The sequence below is a fragment of the Eleginops maclovinus genome, chromosome 22, assembly GCF_036324505.1.
Source record: "Eleginops maclovinus isolate JMC-PN-2008 ecotype Puerto Natales chromosome 22, JC_Emac_rtc_rv5, whole genome shotgun sequence".
Classification (NCBI taxonomy): Eukaryota; Metazoa; Chordata; class Actinopteri; order Perciformes; family Eleginopidae; genus Eleginops; species Eleginops maclovinus.
The window spans coordinates 20,915,528-20,935,293 of record NC_086370.1 but is presented as its reverse complement, the minus strand read 5'-3'; the positions used below and the strand labels follow the sequence as shown (position 1 = coordinate 20,935,293).

At 41.6% G+C, this 19,766-nt stretch overlaps 1 protein-coding gene across 1 annotated transcript in view; it reads left to right on the top strand.

The window, feature by feature from the left end:
• Positions 1–19,156, top strand: part of slc30a6 (solute carrier family 30 member 6) — a 41,609-nt gene extending 22,453 nt beyond the window's left edge. Inside the window, exons 8-15 of the mRNA XM_063875399.1 lie at positions 1,896–1,931; positions 4,176–4,270; positions 7,216–7,264; positions 13,993–14,112; positions 14,344–14,446; positions 14,534–14,581; positions 14,912–14,980; positions 17,200–19,156. Coding sequence (XP_063731469.1) covers positions 1,896–1,931; positions 4,176–4,270; positions 7,216–7,264; positions 13,993–14,112; positions 14,344–14,446; positions 14,534–14,581; positions 14,912–14,980; positions 17,200–17,781 — 1,102 coding nt within the window. The 3' untranslated portion in view covers positions 17,782–19,156. The remainder of the gene's footprint in view (positions 1–1,895; positions 1,932–4,175; positions 4,271–7,215; positions 7,265–13,992; positions 14,113–14,343; positions 14,447–14,533; positions 14,582–14,911; positions 14,981–17,199) is intronic.
• The last annotated feature ends 610 nt before the right edge of the window (positions 19,157–19,766 follow it).

The window sequence follows — 19,766 nt, the reverse complement described above, 5'->3', positions numbered from 1 at the left end:
TGCGTGTTTTCCTCCAGTCTCGCCTCCTCTTTTTCATAAAACAATTTAGAAAATGCAATAATTGGACCCAAGGAGATTCTGAACACTACATTATTCAAACACAACAACCTCGAGAAGCACGACAAACCTTTTGTCCATTTTTATTTCTACGAAACCCATTACTTGTGCTACTTTACACTTCTACAACACTTCATATCAGAGGTAATATTGAACTTTCTACTCCACTTTTACTTTACAGATTTATATTACTGATACACAATATGATCAACTTCTTCATGTTACTGTATTTTCACAAGTTCCCACCTCTGCCAGCTGTAATGAACACATTATTGCATCAATAGGTTTCTTTTTCCTACTTTTTTTAATATGCTCCTCTCAAATATGATAATTCAGTAATATGATATATTTTATTACATTATCTTAAAGAACAATGGACTTTTTCACATTGGTCTCCCACTGAATCACTGTAAAAGTAGTTGCTCTCAGTTGTGAACCCAATAAATAAACATGTTATCACCAAATGTTCACCTGTTAAATCACACACTGTGTAACATACACTTAAAGGCGCCAAGGCCCGAATAATTAGTATCTTTAAGCCTTGGTATAATTAATTAGGATGAGTTACACAAACGTTTCCAATACAGTTGTCATGAAGGGGGAAATTATCTATAGAGACCAATTTCTTTTGCACCAGGGTTGTAAAGTTAATTTTTTGGGAGTTTCAAGTGGTTACTCAAGGAACTGAAGTTAATACATTTTAACTTCATGTGCAAAGACGAATATCTTGTCTGATAGCACAGGAGAAACTGCACTCTGTGTGGCTTGCTATAATGTGTGAGTGTGGTGGGAATTACTGCATTTTTAAGAGCTGTGGGAATGTCACTGCCGGACACACACACACACACACATACACACACACCTCCAGGTGCTGTGTGTGGGGTTGTCTTGCGGTCAGTTCTCAGGGAAGGGAGGGCCACCAACGCAGGACAAGCTGTTGGCATGCTTCCTGAAAGCATTGGTGTGTGTGTGTGTTTACATCCCAAAAACTGTAAATATAAGTGTATAACAATCTGTAGGTGATGGAGCTTAACCATCTTCTTTAATTAAAACACATTTTTCTCATTTATTTTTATTGTATTCATTCATTTATTAAAGGGACGATGGACAGGCATTCACTTCCTCAGCAGTCTCTGCAGACACACCCTCAAAAGCATTATGCCATCAAATGTTGTATTTAAACTTCAGTCTGGGGTAAAGAGGATTAGCATTGCATCATGTCAAATTTAATGCACTTTCCACAGAACACATTACATCATTATATACGAATGAATCAAAACGCTTTGGTCACATGGAGTTCATTTATTGGATGTTACAATTTGTTCTTACACTTTGATCTATGAGGTGTGTAGCAGAGACCACTAAGATGAACATTGCTCTTCCTCTCTGTACTGTTTGTTTTTGCCATTTCTCTACCACACACACACACACACACACACACACACACACACACACACACACACACACACACACACACACACACACACACACACACACACACACACACACACACACACACACACACACAGTAATGTTTCCTGCCTGTACAGTACATTGCACGTCATGAATGGCTCAGTAGGGCAGCAGCACAGAGGGAGTAAACAGACGAGGGTGTGTGTGTGTTTGTGTGTTAATGTATTTCCTGTTTTCTCTCTTTGTTTGTTCGCTCCTTGTCTCCTTTCATTCATTTCAGTTGTCTCGATCGCTCTATCTCTAGTTCACACACACACACCCACGCACGCACACACACACGCACACACGCACGCACACACACACACACACACTTGCTACAGTCCCACCTGGCCGTTGTTGTTAACTGTTTGTTTCTGTTTTGTCAGTGTGGAGCGCTTCATGGAGCAGCCTGAGGTCCATACGTAAGTATTTTGCCTCCACACACATGCATATTCCCTTATGATATTGTAGAATACACACACACACACACACACACACAAACACACACACACACACAGCATGATATAGTCATGTGTGCCTCTGTTAAAACAAACAGAGAGCCAGCTGTTGTTGGAACAGAACATCCTCATATTTGGGTCAGACGGACAGAGTTACATATTCAGAGAGACGGGGAGTGAGAGAGTGATGTGTCTATTGTCTCACTCTGTGTGTGTGTGTGTGTGTGTGTGTGTGTGTGTGTGTGTGTGTGTGTGTGTGTGTCCACACGGGCAGACATCATTAAACACATGCTGACTGTTTTCAACACTTTAGGGAGACATCGACTCAGTCAGGGAACAAACTGATCGTTTGAATTTAAGAAAAGTTTGTTTTGATGGCCTTTTCTTAAAACTTTCAATTTTTGGTTACAAATTTAAAAAATGATGCGACAGATAACTTGTGAATATAGAACATTTAAATTTAAATGAATTTTGTCACTAAAGTAGAAAATTGCATAGATACATTTCAAGTTGGGAGGTTCCAAACCAAATGTTTACAGTGTCCAGAAGGACTAAGTGAACATATTTTAAGGAGTTGCTTAATTCGACTCAGGATCATTTGCCACATGTCATCCCCTTCATTCGTTTCGACTCCCTCTAGAATAAAGGCACTGGTATAAAGGTAAAGGTAAACTGTTATATTCACAGCTTATGCACCATTATTACCAGTGGTCATAAGTCCCAGAGACGGTCTGATAATAGAAACACAGTTTTCCTCCAGGGTTTCTGCAGATCCTTAAAAAGAAGTCTTGCATGGAAATGAAGTCCTTAAATAAGGCCTTAACTGGTATTAAACGTCTTGAATCAGGATTTAATAAACGTTATTTTAGCATCTGGAAAACTGTGAATCAAATTGGTCTTGAATTTCCTCCTAAGTGGCATTAAAACATCTTAAATCTCACTTTCCTTAATCTGTAGAAACCCTGTCTATCAGCCTCTCTCTCTCTTGCTTTCTGCCATTGTCATTCTGCTTTGTCCTCCCTCTGCATCATCTCTCCGTAATAAAACAGATTAGTGGCAGCTTTTATAACCGAAAACACAGCGCGACTTAAACCTGTCTCCTGTGACGAGATTACCCCCCTCATTTCTCTCCCCCATCCTCTCCCCTTCTCCTCTGAGTGAATGTGATTGGACGGCGTGAGAGACAGGCGCTAACCGCAGGGACAGGTGTCTGCTGGGTATAGAGATGGACCCTCTCTCTCTCTCTCTCTCTCTCTCTCTCTCTCTCTCTCTCTCTCTCTCTCTCTCTCTCTCTCTCTCTCTCTCTCTCTCTCTCTCTCTGTAATCTGTAAAGGGAGGTGTGTGTAGGAGGGGGGGCTGCCCTCTGCCCCCCGCTGATTGTTTGGAACATTTTTTAGGCTCTTAAATGGATTGTCCCGTGTGATTAGTGGTGTGTGTGTGTGTGTGTGTGTGTGTGTGTGTGTGTGTGTGTGTGTGTGTGTGTGTGTGTGTGTGTGTGTGTGTGTGTGTGTGTGTGATTATTCTTTTTAAATCGGCACAGTTTTACACCTGACATGCTTTATACACAAACCTGTGACCTTCTGACTTTTATCAGCCTGTGATTTGAGGAATATATATGTTAAACACAGAAAAACAACCTCTTGTATTTTAATCAAAAAATACAATAAAGAAAAAGAAATACTGAGTTTTTTAAATGTCTGTGGAAAACACTACATGTACAAATAAGAATTCTTCAATGAACCTCCTGCAGTACTGCCTCTGACCACTATGAGCACCAGTGCTCTACATTCAGACCTCCCTTCACTATACAGTACCTCCTGTGTAAAATAACCATCTGTGAATAAAGTTTATCCCTTTTTTCTAATAAAATATTTTAATCTGTAAGGATGGTCACCTTTATGAAGCCATCTTGCAACCCCAGCACACATCATTTTATCAATACATTTTTATTGTATTTACTTTGATTGCAGCCCTCAGGATCGAGGACCTGCTGCTCCTTTTGATGTAGCCACTGTTGTGTAAAGGGGCTTTATTGGCCCATTTTTAAAAGCAGATCTTCCCCATGGAATCCAAAGACTAATTTAGGCGTCTTAGATGCATAAAAAAATACATTTTCTTCCGTATACTTTGATTACATATTATCTTTACTGGTGCTCTCTCAGTTGACGTGGTTTTGTTTTAACAGCCTCCCTCTCTGTGTTTCTGCAGAGGCCGCCTCCTTGTCGGGACGTTTGTGGCTCTATTCTTCAACCTGTTGACTCTGCTGTCCGTCAGGAACAAACCGTTCACCTACGTCTCAGAAGGTAAACTCCCCCCAGATAACACACTTCATCCCTCTGCAGAAAACAAAAAAACATCCCCACCTGATTGTGTTTTAAACATGTTTTTTTAAGCGCAGATTTTGTGATTTTTGGGTTTCCCCTACGGACGCTTTGGGTTGGGTAATCCTCGCCCTCACTGGGGAAAATGTTTTTCCTTTATTTTCGGGGGGATTACTGAAGTAAAATGAAATGCTGGCTCACTTGTGTTTGCCGGTAAATAAATCACAAATGGCCTCAGAGGGATCAGAGGTTAGTCTCTTCCTAATTGCAGGAATCAGAACAACCAAACACAGTTCCTAAAAAAAAAAGACAATATGAGCTTTTCAAATAATTCTCCAAAGATTATTTTTGGGGTGTTTTTGGAGAGAAGAGGGGCAGAGTTGATCCGAAGCAGATTCAAAACAAAGCTGGTAAATGTCAGCGCGTCTACCAAACTGTAACCCTGATATATTTATGTCTTTGTCAGGGTGAAGACTAACAACTTATTATATTCATTATATCATATTACTATCTGCTGCCTCCCCCCCTCCTCCTCTCTTTTTCCTTCCTTCTCACATTTTCTCTCCCCCATGTCCTCCTCTTTAACCTTCCTCTCTCTTTTTTCCTCTACTCTCTCTTGTCTTGTTGACTCGTCTCATCTTTACTGCTCTACCTTTTTGTCATCCCTTATTTTCTCGACTCCATTTTTCCTCTCCCCTTTTATTGCTCCTTTCATGCCGCTGTTTTCTCCTCTTATTTAGTCCTTTATATTCCTCGACTCTTTGGTTCTCCTCTCTTGCAGTCTCACCCTTACCTCTCTTCTTTGTCCTCCCTTTTTCCCCTTATTGCTTCTCATAGCATCTTTCCTATTTCTTCCTTACCTCTACTTCATCCTTCTTCTCTTCCCAGTTTCATTGTCTCCTCTCCATTTCCCCCATTCGCTGTTGTATCCTCTCCTCTCTTTTTGGGTTGCTCTACTTTCTTCTCCTCCCCTCTTCTTCCTTTTTTCCTTCTAGTTTTGTCAACTCCTCTTTCCCATCCTATTTCCTCCTCTTTTATTTCCTTCCTCTAACATTTATCCATTTGTCCCCCCTTTTCTCCTCTTCTCCATTTTCTCACCCTCTCTTTTCCCCTCCTATTTCTTTCTTCTCCATTTATTTCCCCCCTCATCCTCATCTCCAACCGATCTCTAATCTCATTTTGTTCTCCTCTCTTCTCCCCCTCATTTCTTCTCCCCCTCATTTCCTCCTCTCCTCTCCTTTCCCCCCCTTCCTTCTATCTTCTTCCCTATCACCTGTTTCCTTTTCCTCTTTTTTCCCCTCCTTCTCTAAGGCTGACTCAGTGTCTGTATGAACAGTCTACTGACGAATGAGGTCAGTGTGTGTGTGTGTGTGTGTGTGTGTGTGTGTGTGTGTGTGTGTGTGTGTGTGTGTCAGTGTGTGTGTGTGTCAGTGTGTGTGTGTGTCAGCTGTCTGCTCTTGCGTTGGGAGCAGTCTCAACATCACTTAACATCTGACATTTTGGGGATGGGGAGGGGATGAAACTACACACACATAAACACGCACAGGCACTTAACTTTGCCAAAACACACAATATCTCTCCCTTTTGCACACACACACACACACACACACACACACACACACACACTCTGACAGAGCGAGACTAAAAGTGCATTACGCAACCATGTTCCAGACAGTGGTAATGTAGTGTGCCAGAGGGCCAGGCGGCCACAGAGACATGCCAACACACACACACACACACACACACACACACACTGGAACATCATACGCCCTCCTCGTACACACGGATCATAAATAAGTCACTCCATTAAAATGTTTGTTTAGACTGACTCATCCTCCTAGCAAAACAAACAAACCCCCCCCTCCCCAAACACACACACACAAATACACACACAGGTCTGAGGTTGAGGAGATGTGAAGGGCCTTTGACCCGATGCCGAGCCTTCGGGTCTCTCAATGTCCTCGAACGTTAAAGGTGGGATGCGCAGTGGAGCGAGAGCGCTTATCTTTTTTTAAAGTGGAGAGGGTGATCCGCTCTCCCCCCCTCCTTCCCAAAAGTATTTTTATCCCTCACCCCGATGGAGAGGGTGTCTGCTCCCTGCTCCTCTATCATTCAACTGTTTAATCTCAGTCTGGGTCCAATAGGAAGTGGTAAGGCTCTTATTCAGAATTACCAGTAACTTAAAGTCTGATGTGTTGTTTTCAGACAGACTTTCAAACCCTTTCTGTAAAGCCTCCAGACTCCATAAAAAAACCCTGTAATTTAACCTCGATGAACCCATGAGTTGCTGGTCTAACGCTGCTTTGATACCACAAACTAAAAATATTACCGGTAAAAACTCCTGCATTTCAAAATCAAACTATAACAGCATGAGCATCAATAAGCTTTGCAGGAGTTTCCCTTTCCTGTAGTGTGGTATACAGGTTTTAGTGCATGTAAATGGTCTGCAGTGACTAAAATCCCTGTGTTTCCCTTTAGTTTTATTATTGTTGAAATCTTTTGAGTGTTGGATTATCTCAGAAAATAAGGTATTTGAAGACTTCAAGAGTAACAGTAAATCTCTGTTCTCTGACTCTTTAACTAAACAATAAAGTAATTGATGCACAAATCTTATATTTTTCTGGTGTAATCATTGAGATATATATAGAAGAGCAAACGCTGCATTTTGTGCAACATGCTTCCAGTAACATACCAACCCCAAACTTCAAAATGACTGCTCTTACAAAGCCTGTGTGATGTGAGTAAAATATGTTTGCCTGAATAATTTGCCAAAATGTGACCCTGAGTGTAGACATTTAATGCACCCAAAGACACCCAGTCCCACACGTGCATGATCGTTAGAAATGGCTTTATAACGCATAACCCTGTCCCCGCTGCTGGATCGTTGAAGTATTGAATCCCGTCCGTCTCTCTGTGTCTGTGTGCAGCGGCCAGCAGCAGTTGGCTTCAGGAACATGTGGCAGATCTGAGTCGAAGGTAAGGACATCTGCACCTCTTCCTCTCATCCCCTCCCTCTGTCTCTCTCATTCATCAGCAGATTTCAGTCAGGGGTTGGAACAGGAAGGATCCACTTACACTGACTCAACACACACACACACACACACACACACACACACACACACACACACACACACACACACACACACACACATTTCTGAACAGAACATTTTGCATTTCATTCCAGCGTCTTCATTGTTTCTACAACATGTTGTGGTGTGTGTTTCTCAGGTTTTACCCATACAGGCTGGTTTAAACATTGAGTAATTGCAGGAATGAAAACCAAAGTGTCCTGCAGCCTTTTATTAATTCATGCATGCTTTTGCTTTGCCTCTAACAAGCTAACGGTAGCATGTCGCTGCAAAATAGGCGCACGTCTTTTTTTTACCTGATTCTGTCTCTCTGTGTGACGTATATGTATTTTTGCCCTTTCCGACCGTACACACTGGTGTCAAAGTATTTTACATTTTTCATTAAATTAAAGTGCATGACCATGAACAGTACTTAATACTGCCTCTGAGGTCACAGGTCAGTGTCAGCAAACGTTGCCTCATTGATTGAGTTTCTCAGAAGCGGCTTTAAAATCAGTGTTATTGTACGGGGACATGAGAACACACACACTGCCCAGTTCCCCTCTTCACCTGAGGTCAGGGGCTAAAGGTTACACTTACTGCAGCCCTGTTACCGATGACCTTTTGGTAAAACTACACTTTATCCATAGCTGACTGGTACAAGGACCTTTGGCTCTGGACAGGATTATTTATCCATGAATACCAGCAGATAGATAATTATGACATAATAATTGGTGTTTTCTTCCTTTATCATTTGATTTTAGCCAAGAAAACAGATATTATTATATTTATGTGTAAACTGAGATGGAGTTGTTCATCTTAACGGTTTAATAAAGTACAGTACTTAACCTCTTTGACATTTCTCAAGGTGTGTGTTGTAAATGTTACCAGCTTTTTAGTGGTTTTTTTGAAAGAATTCGTCCTAGCTGATGTGAGACTGTAAAGAGTGTCGATAGGGAGCTCAAACTCTGACCACTGAGTCTCAGGACACCTGATATTTGTGTTTAGAAGCTGATACTTTGCACCAGAGTTCAATATCTCTTAAATGCTGTTGATGCAAAATGTCTCCCAAAAGAACCGCAGTCGGTCTTTGGTTCATGCAGGATTTTGTGTCAGAGAGAAAGCGTCTGATACTGATTGTAGAACTTTCTGGTGCAATAATGATATCTGCAAAGACATGTTAAAAGCAACTGCAGTACAGGAAAATTAAATATTAAACAAGACATTTGTTGGTGCTGTCCTTAATGAGAGAAATGCTTATTTGGTCTTTATTTGATCTAATCAGCAGATCTCCAAACCTGTGTTTCTCCTCAAATAATCATGCCAGTGCTTTAAAGGTGCCATAGAATGGAAAACTGTCTTTACCTTGGCATAGTTGAATATGGAGAGGTCGGTACATTGAACTGACATACCGTGAACCTCAAACACCATTGTTTCCTCCTTCACGTGCAAATCATGAATATGCATATCACAGCGGTAAAACGGGCAAATTACAACAATCCCTGTGTGTGACGTCACACACGGTAGTCCAGCCCCAACATCTGCATACACCAGCTGCTGGTAACGCTAACACTCACCACTCCGTAATGTTGCTCTCAAATCTCCGACCAACGGGCTGTTCTTCAAATTCCTCGGTTTCCTCCTCCGATAAAGGCTCTAACATGTAAGGTTGGATGCCAATAGCCTCCATGGTTCATCTCTCACCGTTTAGCGAAATTCACTTACTTCTGTGGGCTCTGATACAGCCATAGGTTGCGCCTTGTAAACCAGCCAATCAGAGCAGAGCTCGTCATAATTATTTAAATGAGCCCCAAATAAAACAATTCAGCTTGTTTCATTCTAGGACCAAATCATAGGGTTGTAAATGGGCCTGTAAAACCGCATCTGGACATTTTTTTGATCAACCAACGTTATATACAGTGGGGCAAAAAAGTATTTAGTCAGCCACCAATTGTGCAAGTTCTCCCATTTAAAAAGATGAGAGAGGCCTGTAATTTGTATCATAGGTATACCTCAACTATGAGAGACAGAATGAGAAAAGAAAATCCAGGAAATCACATTGTCTGATTTTTAAAGAATTTATTTTCAAATGATTGTGGAAAATAAGTATTTGGTCAATAACAAAAGTTCATCTCAATACTTTGTTATATACCCTTTGTTGGCAATGACAGAGGTCAAACGTTTTCTGTAAGTCTTCACAAGGTTTTCACACTGTTGCTGGTATTTTGGCCCATTCCTCCATGCAGATCTCCTCTAAAGCACTGATGTTTTGGGGCTGTCGCTGGGCAACACAGACTTTCAACTCCCTCCAAAGATTTTCTATGGGGTTGAGATCTGGAGACTGGCTAGGCCACTCCAGGACCTTGAAATGCTTCTTACGAAGCCACTCCTTCGTTGCCCTGGCGGTGTGTTTGGGATCATTGTCATGCTGAAAGACCCAGCCACGCTTCATCTTCAGTGCCCTTGCTGATGGAAGGAGGTTTTCACTCAAAATCTCACGATACATGGCCCCATTCATTCTTTCCTTTACACGGATCAGTCGTCCTGGTCCCTTTGCAGAAAAACAGCCCCAAAGCATGATGTTTCCACCCCCATGCTTCACAGTAGGTATGGTGTTCTTTGGATGCAACTCTGCATTCTTTCTCCTCCAAACACGACGAGTTGAGTTTTTACCCAAAAGTTCTATTTTGGTTTCATCTGACCATATGACATTCTCCCAATCCTCTTCTGGATCATCCAAATGCCCTCTAGCAAACTTCAGACGGGCCTGGACATGTACTGGCTTAAGCAGGGGGACACGTCTGGAACTGCAGGATTTAAGTCCCTGGCGGCGTAGTGTGTTACTGATGGTAGCCTCTGTTACTTTGGTCCCAGCTCTCTGCAGGTCATTCACTAGGTCCCCCCGTGTGGTTCTGGGATTTTTGCTCACCGTTCTTGTGATCATTTTGACCCCACGGGGTGAGATCTTGCGTGGAGCCCCAGATCGAGGGAGATTAGCAGTGGTCTTGTATGTCTTCCATTTTCTAATAATTGCTCCCACAGTTGATTTCTTCACACCAAGCTGCTTACCTATTGCAGATTCAGTTTTCCCAGCCTGGTGCAGGTCTACAATTTTGTCTCTGGTCTCCTTTGACAGCTCTTTGGTCTTGGCCATAGTGGAGTTTGGAGTATGACTGTTTGAAGTTGTGGACAGGTGTCTTTTATACTGATAACGAGTTCAAAAAGGTGCCATTAATACAGGTAACGAGTGGAGGACAGAGGAGCCTCTTAAAGAAGAAGTTACAGGTCTGTGAGAGCCAGAAATCTTGCTTGTTTGTAGGTGACCAAATACTTATTTTACCGAGGAATTCCCCAATTAATTCATTAAAAATCCTACAATGTGATTTCCTGGATTTTTTTTTTCTCATTCTGTCTCTCATACCTATGATAAAAATTACAGGCCTCTCTCATCTTTTTAAATGGGAGAACTTGCACAATTGGTGGCTGACTAAATACTTTTTTGCCCCACTGTACCTTCTTTGCAGACATCAGAGCACAATTTAAAAGACCAGATAGATGCTTTCTATGGCACCTTTAAAAATTGTCAGTTGGTTGTAAAAGTCCGTTTTAAATGGCTAAAGATACTAATAATAATCATAGCTAATATATACTGCTAATTACATCATCAACTGAACAACACATGCAATATTTGCACACTTTACTTCCTCCAATAAGGTCTAAAAACTCTTGAAACCAAAATGAAAATGATGAACTAGTTATATGTTGGTGATGCAAATAGTTCAGCTTTATGTATCTAGAGGTGAAATTGAGTTTCGAGCAGTTGCTCTGTTTTATAATGACATAAAACAAAAGCTAAATATAAAAAAAAGAATGAAACTATTCATAAAAAATGCCGGAAGTAAAGTTGTGCAATAAAAGACCAAATAACTATACACATAGATTAGAAATAATGAGATATACATTAAAGTATCAATTGTGCTCCTATATATCACATGCACGTCACTCTACGTACAGTTCTGTTTAATAAGATATATCCGGAGTCCTTTACATATTTCTCATGGCTGCTCTCTGACTCTGAAGCACACTGTAGATGAATATTACATCCCTCTGTGTATTCCCACATCGCACACACACCGTGCACATACGCATGCACGCACACACACAGAGCTCAGTTGGTGGAGGTTACTCGGGGCGACAGCCTGGAGAGTTGTGCTGAGCTGTGATTGGCTGAGAGGGCAGAAGTGAACAGGACGTCCCAGCCTAGTTTCAGTCTTTGAGTGTGTGTGTGTGTGTGTGTGTGAGAGAGAGAGAAAGAGAGAGATGGCTCTGTGTGCCTTCATACAAGCGTGTGTGTCTGTGTGTCTGTTTGTTTGTATGCGCGTGTGTCTGTGTCTGTGTGTGTGTGTGTGTCTGTCTGTGTGTCTGTTTGTTTGTATGCGTGTGTGTTACCCTCTCTGTTGTAACAGCCCGTCCCTACTTAACCTCTGCATGGTTTGGGGGCCAACTGGGTTATATAAAGCCTGCTGCTCTGTCGACCTCACCAGTGTGTGTGTGTGTGTGTGTGTGCATGTGTGTGCATGTGTGTGCATGTGTGTGTGTGTGTGTGTTGCCAGTGGGCAGATTGAGACAGATATTTTAAGATACCGCTCGTGGCAGAAAAGGAAGAGAAATCCATCCGTTTCTAATTTATATTAAAAGCTTGATGGTGATTTTAGTGCCATGCCTAAATACCTCAGTATTTCTGTTGTTTCCCTTTGTCTATCAGTCCGTCTCTCTCTGTGTTCCACGACTATGCTACAGTCCAACCTTCGAATGCCATAAATACTCACAAATGTTCGGCTGCAGAAGGAAACCCTACGTTCTGCTATAACCAGACTCTCCTGCAGGGAAGGAAAGGATCTTAACTCCGGAGGGAAACCCAGCGGCTCCCACGCTGGGATTCATTGCTCAGTTTTTAGGAGTCAGAGCCTCTGACTGACTCTGTGAATCACAACCTGATTCACTCATTCAAACTGTCTGAATGTTTGTTGCTGCGGCTCGACAAATTAAACATAGTTAAAATCTTTCCCCTTTTCCTCAGTCTTGCTTAAACTTCAGCCCGTGGCGAACATGTGACTGACATGTATGACATTAATAACGTGTTGACATCCCTGTCAGTGTTTTTATTTATTTTCCCAAGCATTATAGCACAACACACCTTGAGGGCACAGTGTTTGGAGCTCTGCCATTTGACATATTGGATATTCAATCTGACACGGAGCATCGGGCCGATCGGCGCTCACTGACCCGTAAATGGGTCGTGCTGCGTGTTACCCAGAGAGCGTTCAGGGGTTTGGGGAATCCGCTGAATGTTTCAGACAAAAAGTCAGCTTTTGTTATTTAGAAATGGTTTTCAAGAAAGTAGAAACACTTGTTTTATTCCTCTCAAAGTTAAAACATTTTGTAATACTCAAACTCATATCCTAAATACATAATGTCATTTTAATTCACGGTGAACCTGTGATGGTACATATCAGGAGCTAGGAATAGTTCTGTAAACGTAATTAATAAAACCTACCATATTTCATCACATTTCAGTAAAATCTTTTTTGGAAACCTTCAGTTTAAATACTCAAAACAATCAAAATAAAAGCTTTAAACAAATAAATATCATCCTGACTTCATTTAGCTAAATATAAAGCAGTATAACCAACACAAATTCAAACCATTTAGCATACTAACAGAAAAAAAACACATGAGTTTTCCTCATCTTTCTTTTAAAAACGCTGATAAAATACCGTTCAAATGGCTGATAATCATTATCTTACTTTTGATCTGCAGTCTTTAGTTTTCAGAATAGAGCAGGAACCTCCCACCATGTTATGAAGCACAACATCAAGTCATTTCCACAAAATGTCATTGTGCAGGTCTCATTTCCGTCCAATTTTCTATTTCCCAGCTCTAGAGCGATTTTACAAAGACTTGTTGGATGGATGAAGTGATTCAGGAGTGATTCCTCTGTTTGTGGAGGTTTGTCGGAGCTTAGCCCGCAGTCTTAAACCGACAGAACACGAAACAAAACAAGAGTGATCCCATCAACTCCAGCTCAAGTGCACCAAAGTCCATTATGACAGTGTGATCGGGTTAGAGGCCTAATCCCAAAAACAACATAAACACAGGGGAGCCGGGCTCAGAGAGGAGAGGGGACGGCCTCAGTGCTCTGCAGGCCGCAGGGAGCCGGCGGAGAACCATGTTTAGTTTAATGTCCATCTACTTCCCTCTGTGTTTCTGCTTAAGGTAGTAAAGCAGACACGGTGGTGGACATTTTGCAAAGAGTATCATTATATAGCTGTATTTCTTTGTGACAATCCTGATAATTATTGAGAGCAAGAGCAGGTTCTATTTCTGATGGAGTGTGATATTTCATATATTTGGTTTATGATCAATTTGTGCTGAAGTTTAAGACTTTAAAAAATCATCAGGGTTACTTTTTTCTCCTTAGCTCAGAGTTTCCTTTAGCACTTTGTGTTTTTAATGAGATTTTATTCAGTTTGAATCATATTTCTCTGATTGTTTTGAAGCTGGAGAGAATTTGGAGTTAATTTGGTGTTCAAATCAAAGCGCATGACAATCCTGTTTCTGTTTGTTTGTTTTCAGTTTGTGCGGCATTATTCCAGGACTGAGCAGCGTTCTGCTTCCTCGCATGAATCCGTTCGTCCTGATCAACATGGCCGGAGCTTTCTCCCTCTGCATCACCTACATGCTCATAGAAATCAAGTAGGAAATCATCTCTTTGTGGCTGTTTGTATTCCACAATTTACCTCCACTTATCTGCACTTCACTTAAAATGTCTCATGATGTAAAAGAAAATTCCAGTGTGAGAAAGACGTGCACAGACGTCACAATAAATTAGAAAATAAAGGCAAAGTTTATAGATTGTAGTCTTTAAAAAAGGATTATTAGAAAATGTCGTGTGTGTGTGTGTGTGTGTGTGTGGTGTGCTTTCAGTAACTATAACGCAGTGGACACGGCATCGGCGGTGGCCATCGCTCTCATGACGTTTGGCACCATGTATCCCATGAGTGTCTACAGTGGGAAAGTGCTGCTGCAGGTGGGAAAACGTGACTTACTGATCACATCACAGTATAAGTACAGGTTAGGAAGCGTGGATATTCATATTTTCCTTTCTCATGAACAGACGACGCCGGCACACGTCATCGGCCAGCTGGACAAACTGCTCCGAGAGGTGAGTTTGGACATACTGTACTGTGTGATACAAATATGATGTCAGGGTCCATGTCATACTAAACCTTATGCGTTTTACTCCCAAATAGTTCAATTAGTTCCAAACGTGAAATAATGACTGAAAAAACAGTTCTATTTCCTCTAAAGCCTTGGCTTCCTGTCATACAATTCTTTTAGTTTCCCATAAATGTATTCATTCTCGTGAAATGTACTTTTGTTTCGCTTATCGTCTCACATCATGAAGCTCATGGATGCGATGTGAAGAAATAGATATTTTTCACCAGATTTAAAACACAATTCCCAACATCCTCCTTTCTTCTTGTCCAATCAGGTGTCGACTCTGGAGGGAGTGCTGGAGGTTCGTAACGAGCACTTCTGGACCGTCGGCTTCGGATCTCTGGTACGTTCTCAGAACTACACTTTGAGAAGAAGTCATTTATTTGTTGCTGTTAATTTACCATCAGAATCAGTTCAGTAGCAAATTCAGTTTTGTGTAGATGTAAAATAAAAAGAGCTAATATAGAAAAACCATTAGAGCTATTAGAAAATAAAATGAAAGGAAGTATCTGAATTTAACATGCAAGTTCATTTAAGGACAGTCAATTGTGATAGAATCCAACAGCATAGCTCTTCTTAATTAGCTTAATGACAGAAATGATAGAAAACAGGATTTTATTTAGCTGCCAGTGACGGAGACTCATGAATACAGAAGCTTTTCATTTTCCTCAAGAGACCCAGAAACCAGACCTCCTTATAATGATCCAACATACAGTAAACAAAGTGGTGTTATGTGTCAATGAGTTTGTGTGTGTGTATCTAAATATTCAAGAGATGCATCCTGTGAGCAAGAAATACAAGTGATTCTTCTTGCTTTAGGGCAACAAATTAACTATGATCTATTCTAAATCAACGTAAATCTCCCTCCATCTCTTCCTGCATCTCCCTACTTCCTCCTCTTAGTTTTTTAGTTTTCGTCGTCTCTCTTATTTGTGTCTGGGTTTCTCCCTTCTCCCCTCTCATCCCTCTCTTTTATTTGTCTGTGTGGTGACGATCTGCAAGGATTTGTTCACTCAGACGAAAAGAAGGAACAAGTCATTCATGCGGAGATATTCTCGCTCTCCATTTCTCCTCCTTTTTTTTCCGGAGGAACACCGTGTTGTTGCTGTTTTTTGTGTCCAGTCGTCGTCTGTGTTGCACATTGTTGTAGCGACTGCTAAAAAGCCCAGCTGGCATTAAAACGCATACACACAAATACACACTTTTTTTCGCAGAAACGCACTCAATGTTTGATACAAATGATTAGATAACTTTAGATAAATAAATCAAGCTTTTGCACAAATAGAGGTTCACTTTTTATGGAAACAGCATTTTTGGCAAAACACTGCATTTTCCATGTTATCTATTACTACTATGTTATCGTTTTCATGAGTGTCTCGTCAAAACAAACTTCCAAAAACCATACAGCGCCTGATTGATCGTCCATGTATCAGTTGTTCCTCCCGCTGCCTGCAGGTGGAGCAGCGCCCCGTGTTTACGCCGCTCTGATCGTTGTTTGTATTCATGTTATCGATGCCGCCGCTCCTGCAGCTCGTGTTGATGTGACGGATGCTGCTGCAGTTACACAACTGTTGGTTGTTGGCCCACTGCTAACAGAGCAGCTGTCCAAACTCATTTGACCCTGTGACTGCACTTCTGCCCCACGGGGGACTCTGTGTGTGTTTGTGTGTGTGTGTGTGTGTGTGTGTGTGTGTGTGTGTGTGAGTGTGAGTGTGTGTGAGAGGTTGTGTGTGTCTGTGTTCTGTCCTTTGGAAGTCGGCACATTCCCAAAAGAACGGTAAATTTGGCAAACGAGGACAAAATGAGGGCTTCAGTTTGGTGTTTTAAGGTCAGATTTAGAAGTTAGGGGCAAAGTGTTGAGGTCATTTTGATAACTGTTTAACAAAGTGTTTAAAGGGGGAGCATCACGGCGAGCATCACTGAACAAAAGGATGATCTGGGCAGAGTTTTTGGGTCTGATCGAGATGAAGCCTTCTATTTAATATGCAGCAGTCTTGCATGGATGACGTGTTTCCGTAGGTGACCCTGAAGGCAGCATCTCCGTGATTCCCTCCATAAAAAGCAATGATATTTTTCCATTGGCTTTTACATTATTTCAGGAAATAATCTTGATGGTAAACACTAATGAAACTTACAGGCTTTGTTTAAACAAAACTCACCTGTCTTTGACACAAGGGAACAAAAAGTGCTTTAACACTACCTCACTAACTTGGATTTAGCACTTATTCCTGCACGACTCTTTTAGGAGGTACAAAAAAGCCTCAAGAGAGCTTCATGAATTGTCAACTGCTTTTTTTTTGGCAAGCTACATGAACTCATTCCACTTTCTCTTTAGCCGTTATCTCACATTAACCACGGACAATATCGCAGAATCAGGTCTGCACATTGTTAGTTTTCCTTTCACACACATTGAATACACCAGTAGATTTTCTCTGTGTGCAAATGACTTGTTTAATGTGTCCTGTAACCACTTAACCACTCAATAATAGATTGATAAAATAAATGATTGAATCAGTTTTTAGTCTTTTGTCCAGTGCTCACTCTCCCCCCGCTCTGTTTCAGGCCGGCTCCGCCCACGTCCGTATCCGCCGCGATGCCAACGAGCAGCTGGTCCTCGCTCACGTCACCAACCGCCTCCTGCCGCTCGTCTCCACGCTGAGCGTCCAGATCTTCAAAGATGACTGGAGCCGCCCCCTCCTCTCGTCGGCCCTCACCTCCTCTTCCTCTTCTGCTCCTCCTCTGGGTCCTGAAGGCTACACCTCCTCCTCCTCACTGCCTCCTCTTCTCCACGGGATGGACCCTCTGACCTCCACTCCCTCCAAACCCACCAGCCCTCCTCCAGAGTTCGCCTTCGAAACCCCGGGGAGAAACGCTCAGCAGGTGCTGCTCCCGGCCCCGGGACACCTAGGGCCCTACGGAGGCCTGGGGCTCCCCTACGGAGCGTCGTCCTACGCGGGGATGCTGAGTCAGGGGCTGGCGAGGCCTGGCGTGGGGCTGGGTCTCGGGGCGGGGTTAGGACTGGGCGTGGGCGTGCCTCCCTCTCAGAGCTACAGGACTGCCTTCGGAGGGGCCCCGGCGCCGCTCCGCTTTGGGAGCCACAACCCTCTGGCTCCTCAGTCGCAGTACAGACAGTACCGACCATAAATGTGCCGCGACAGGACTTCAAAAACTTTCTTTCGTGATGGAGGTGAAGTTTCCCCCCCTCACGGGGTTGAAGGGCTTCACTCCCAGAGAGGAAACAAAGGTCACAGTCTGCTCTTCAGGATAGGAGGGTGAGCGTGTTGTGGTATTTATTTTGATGACAAGGGGTTGGATTTATTTTAGGTTTTTTTATCGGGATGTTACGACACTTCCTCACAGATAGGCTGACAGAAAGGAAGCAGTGTGTGTTCGGACTTTTGTTTTTATTTTGTACGAAGAAACTTCACGAGGAGACTTTTTTTTTGGGGGCAACATAGTCAACCAACATTCCTGGTGAGAGGAAATTCCAGCATTGCATTTAAAATTCCAGCTTTTTAAAAGAAACCAGAGGGAGATAACGCTCAACCAAATTGAGAGAGGCTGAAAATTCCAGTTTTATGTGATGTTGAAGAACTTTGAGGCATCTGCCTTAAAGTGTGTGGCTTCATGAAATCATAAATGACGTTAATAATTATTAATAATTAGTTTTTCCCTATTTAAATTCTGTCCATTCATTTAATCTACATCATTTTGAACACAGAATTGCTGCAATTATTTATATAATTTGCAGATTTCTTTTACATTTCATTTATGCTATGATATTTCAGACAAAGGTAAATCAAATGCATATCATAATATTCAAATTGTATGACCAAAAGGCAAAATGGTTGATTTATAATAAAATAAAAGTAAAATGTTCCCTTTTTTAAAAATATTTTTGTTTCTCCATTCCCCATAAATTCTGTACTGAATCTCCTCTTGAAAACCATTCTAGACAAATGAATCAACCCAGTTGTTTATTTCCTGCAGCCTCTTGGTTTTGTACTCTTCCTCCTTAAGTATTAAAGTCTTTAGATCTGCTCAAGTTAAAGTGGGATGACGGTGAATCTGTTTTATTATGATTAAACGCGGAGCCTTTTCATGGACTTTACAACTGGGAGAATATATTTGACTGGGATTTTTTGACACGGTTTATCCTTATTATTGTTTTGTATTTATCTGAACTTGGACTGGTTGTTAGAAAACAGTTATTTCTAGATGTTCATTTCTTACAGGTCACAGGTTTCTGGTGCCTTTCTCTAATTCAGAGAATCCAAAAAAAACTTAAACACTAATCACAATAACATCAGAGCTGAGAAATGTGACGCGTGTTGAGTAAAGACACAACCAGGACAGATGTATAAGCACTCAGCCTAAATGAGAGATATTCATTGGGGTAAAAGAAAGGTCTGGGACTGTTATTAAAACAGGCAACGAAAGATGTTTTCCTCTCCTTTGTTCTTCTGCTAATCGAAAGGCAACAATCTGTGGACTTACTGGAGATAAAAAAAGAAGAAATTGTCTTGTTTTTGGATTTTGTTTGGAAGTAAGAAACAACATTGTTCCTGATCCGGGTGCTTTTGGGATGTCAAGGTGGTAAAAAGAAAGAAAAAGTGTGTGTTACTGTGTTCGTTTCACTGGTCTCTGATTGTTTTCCATCTGGTGAAAGCAGAATATGTCGGCCTTAAATCAGAAAGTGTGATTTTTGTTTTTTCCCACGTGTTCATTTAAAGAGATCTTTCGGTCTGTTGGATCTGGTTTAAAGTGTCCATCACTGAAGCAAGGAGCAAAACCACTGAATATTATTTTCTATAATTCATTATTTAAAGCTGGCAGACTAAACTCCTCCTGCTGGTTCTGGTTCTGGTAGCAGTAAGTACGCAAAGGAACAGTATCAGACCAAAGTTGTAATCCCATTCTTGTGTTTATGTTTCCACAAAACACGCAAATATCTGGACACATTTTTTAAACCAAATTCACATTTCCATTTCCGTTAATTATCTGAGCTTCTCCACATCCTTTCCCTGTACTGCTGGTCAATGAAGGAGAACCAGAACCACTGCTTTAAGGGTCAAGGTTTTTGTAATTTCTCCTTGTCAAAAGTTTCATTTACATATTGTTATTTATTA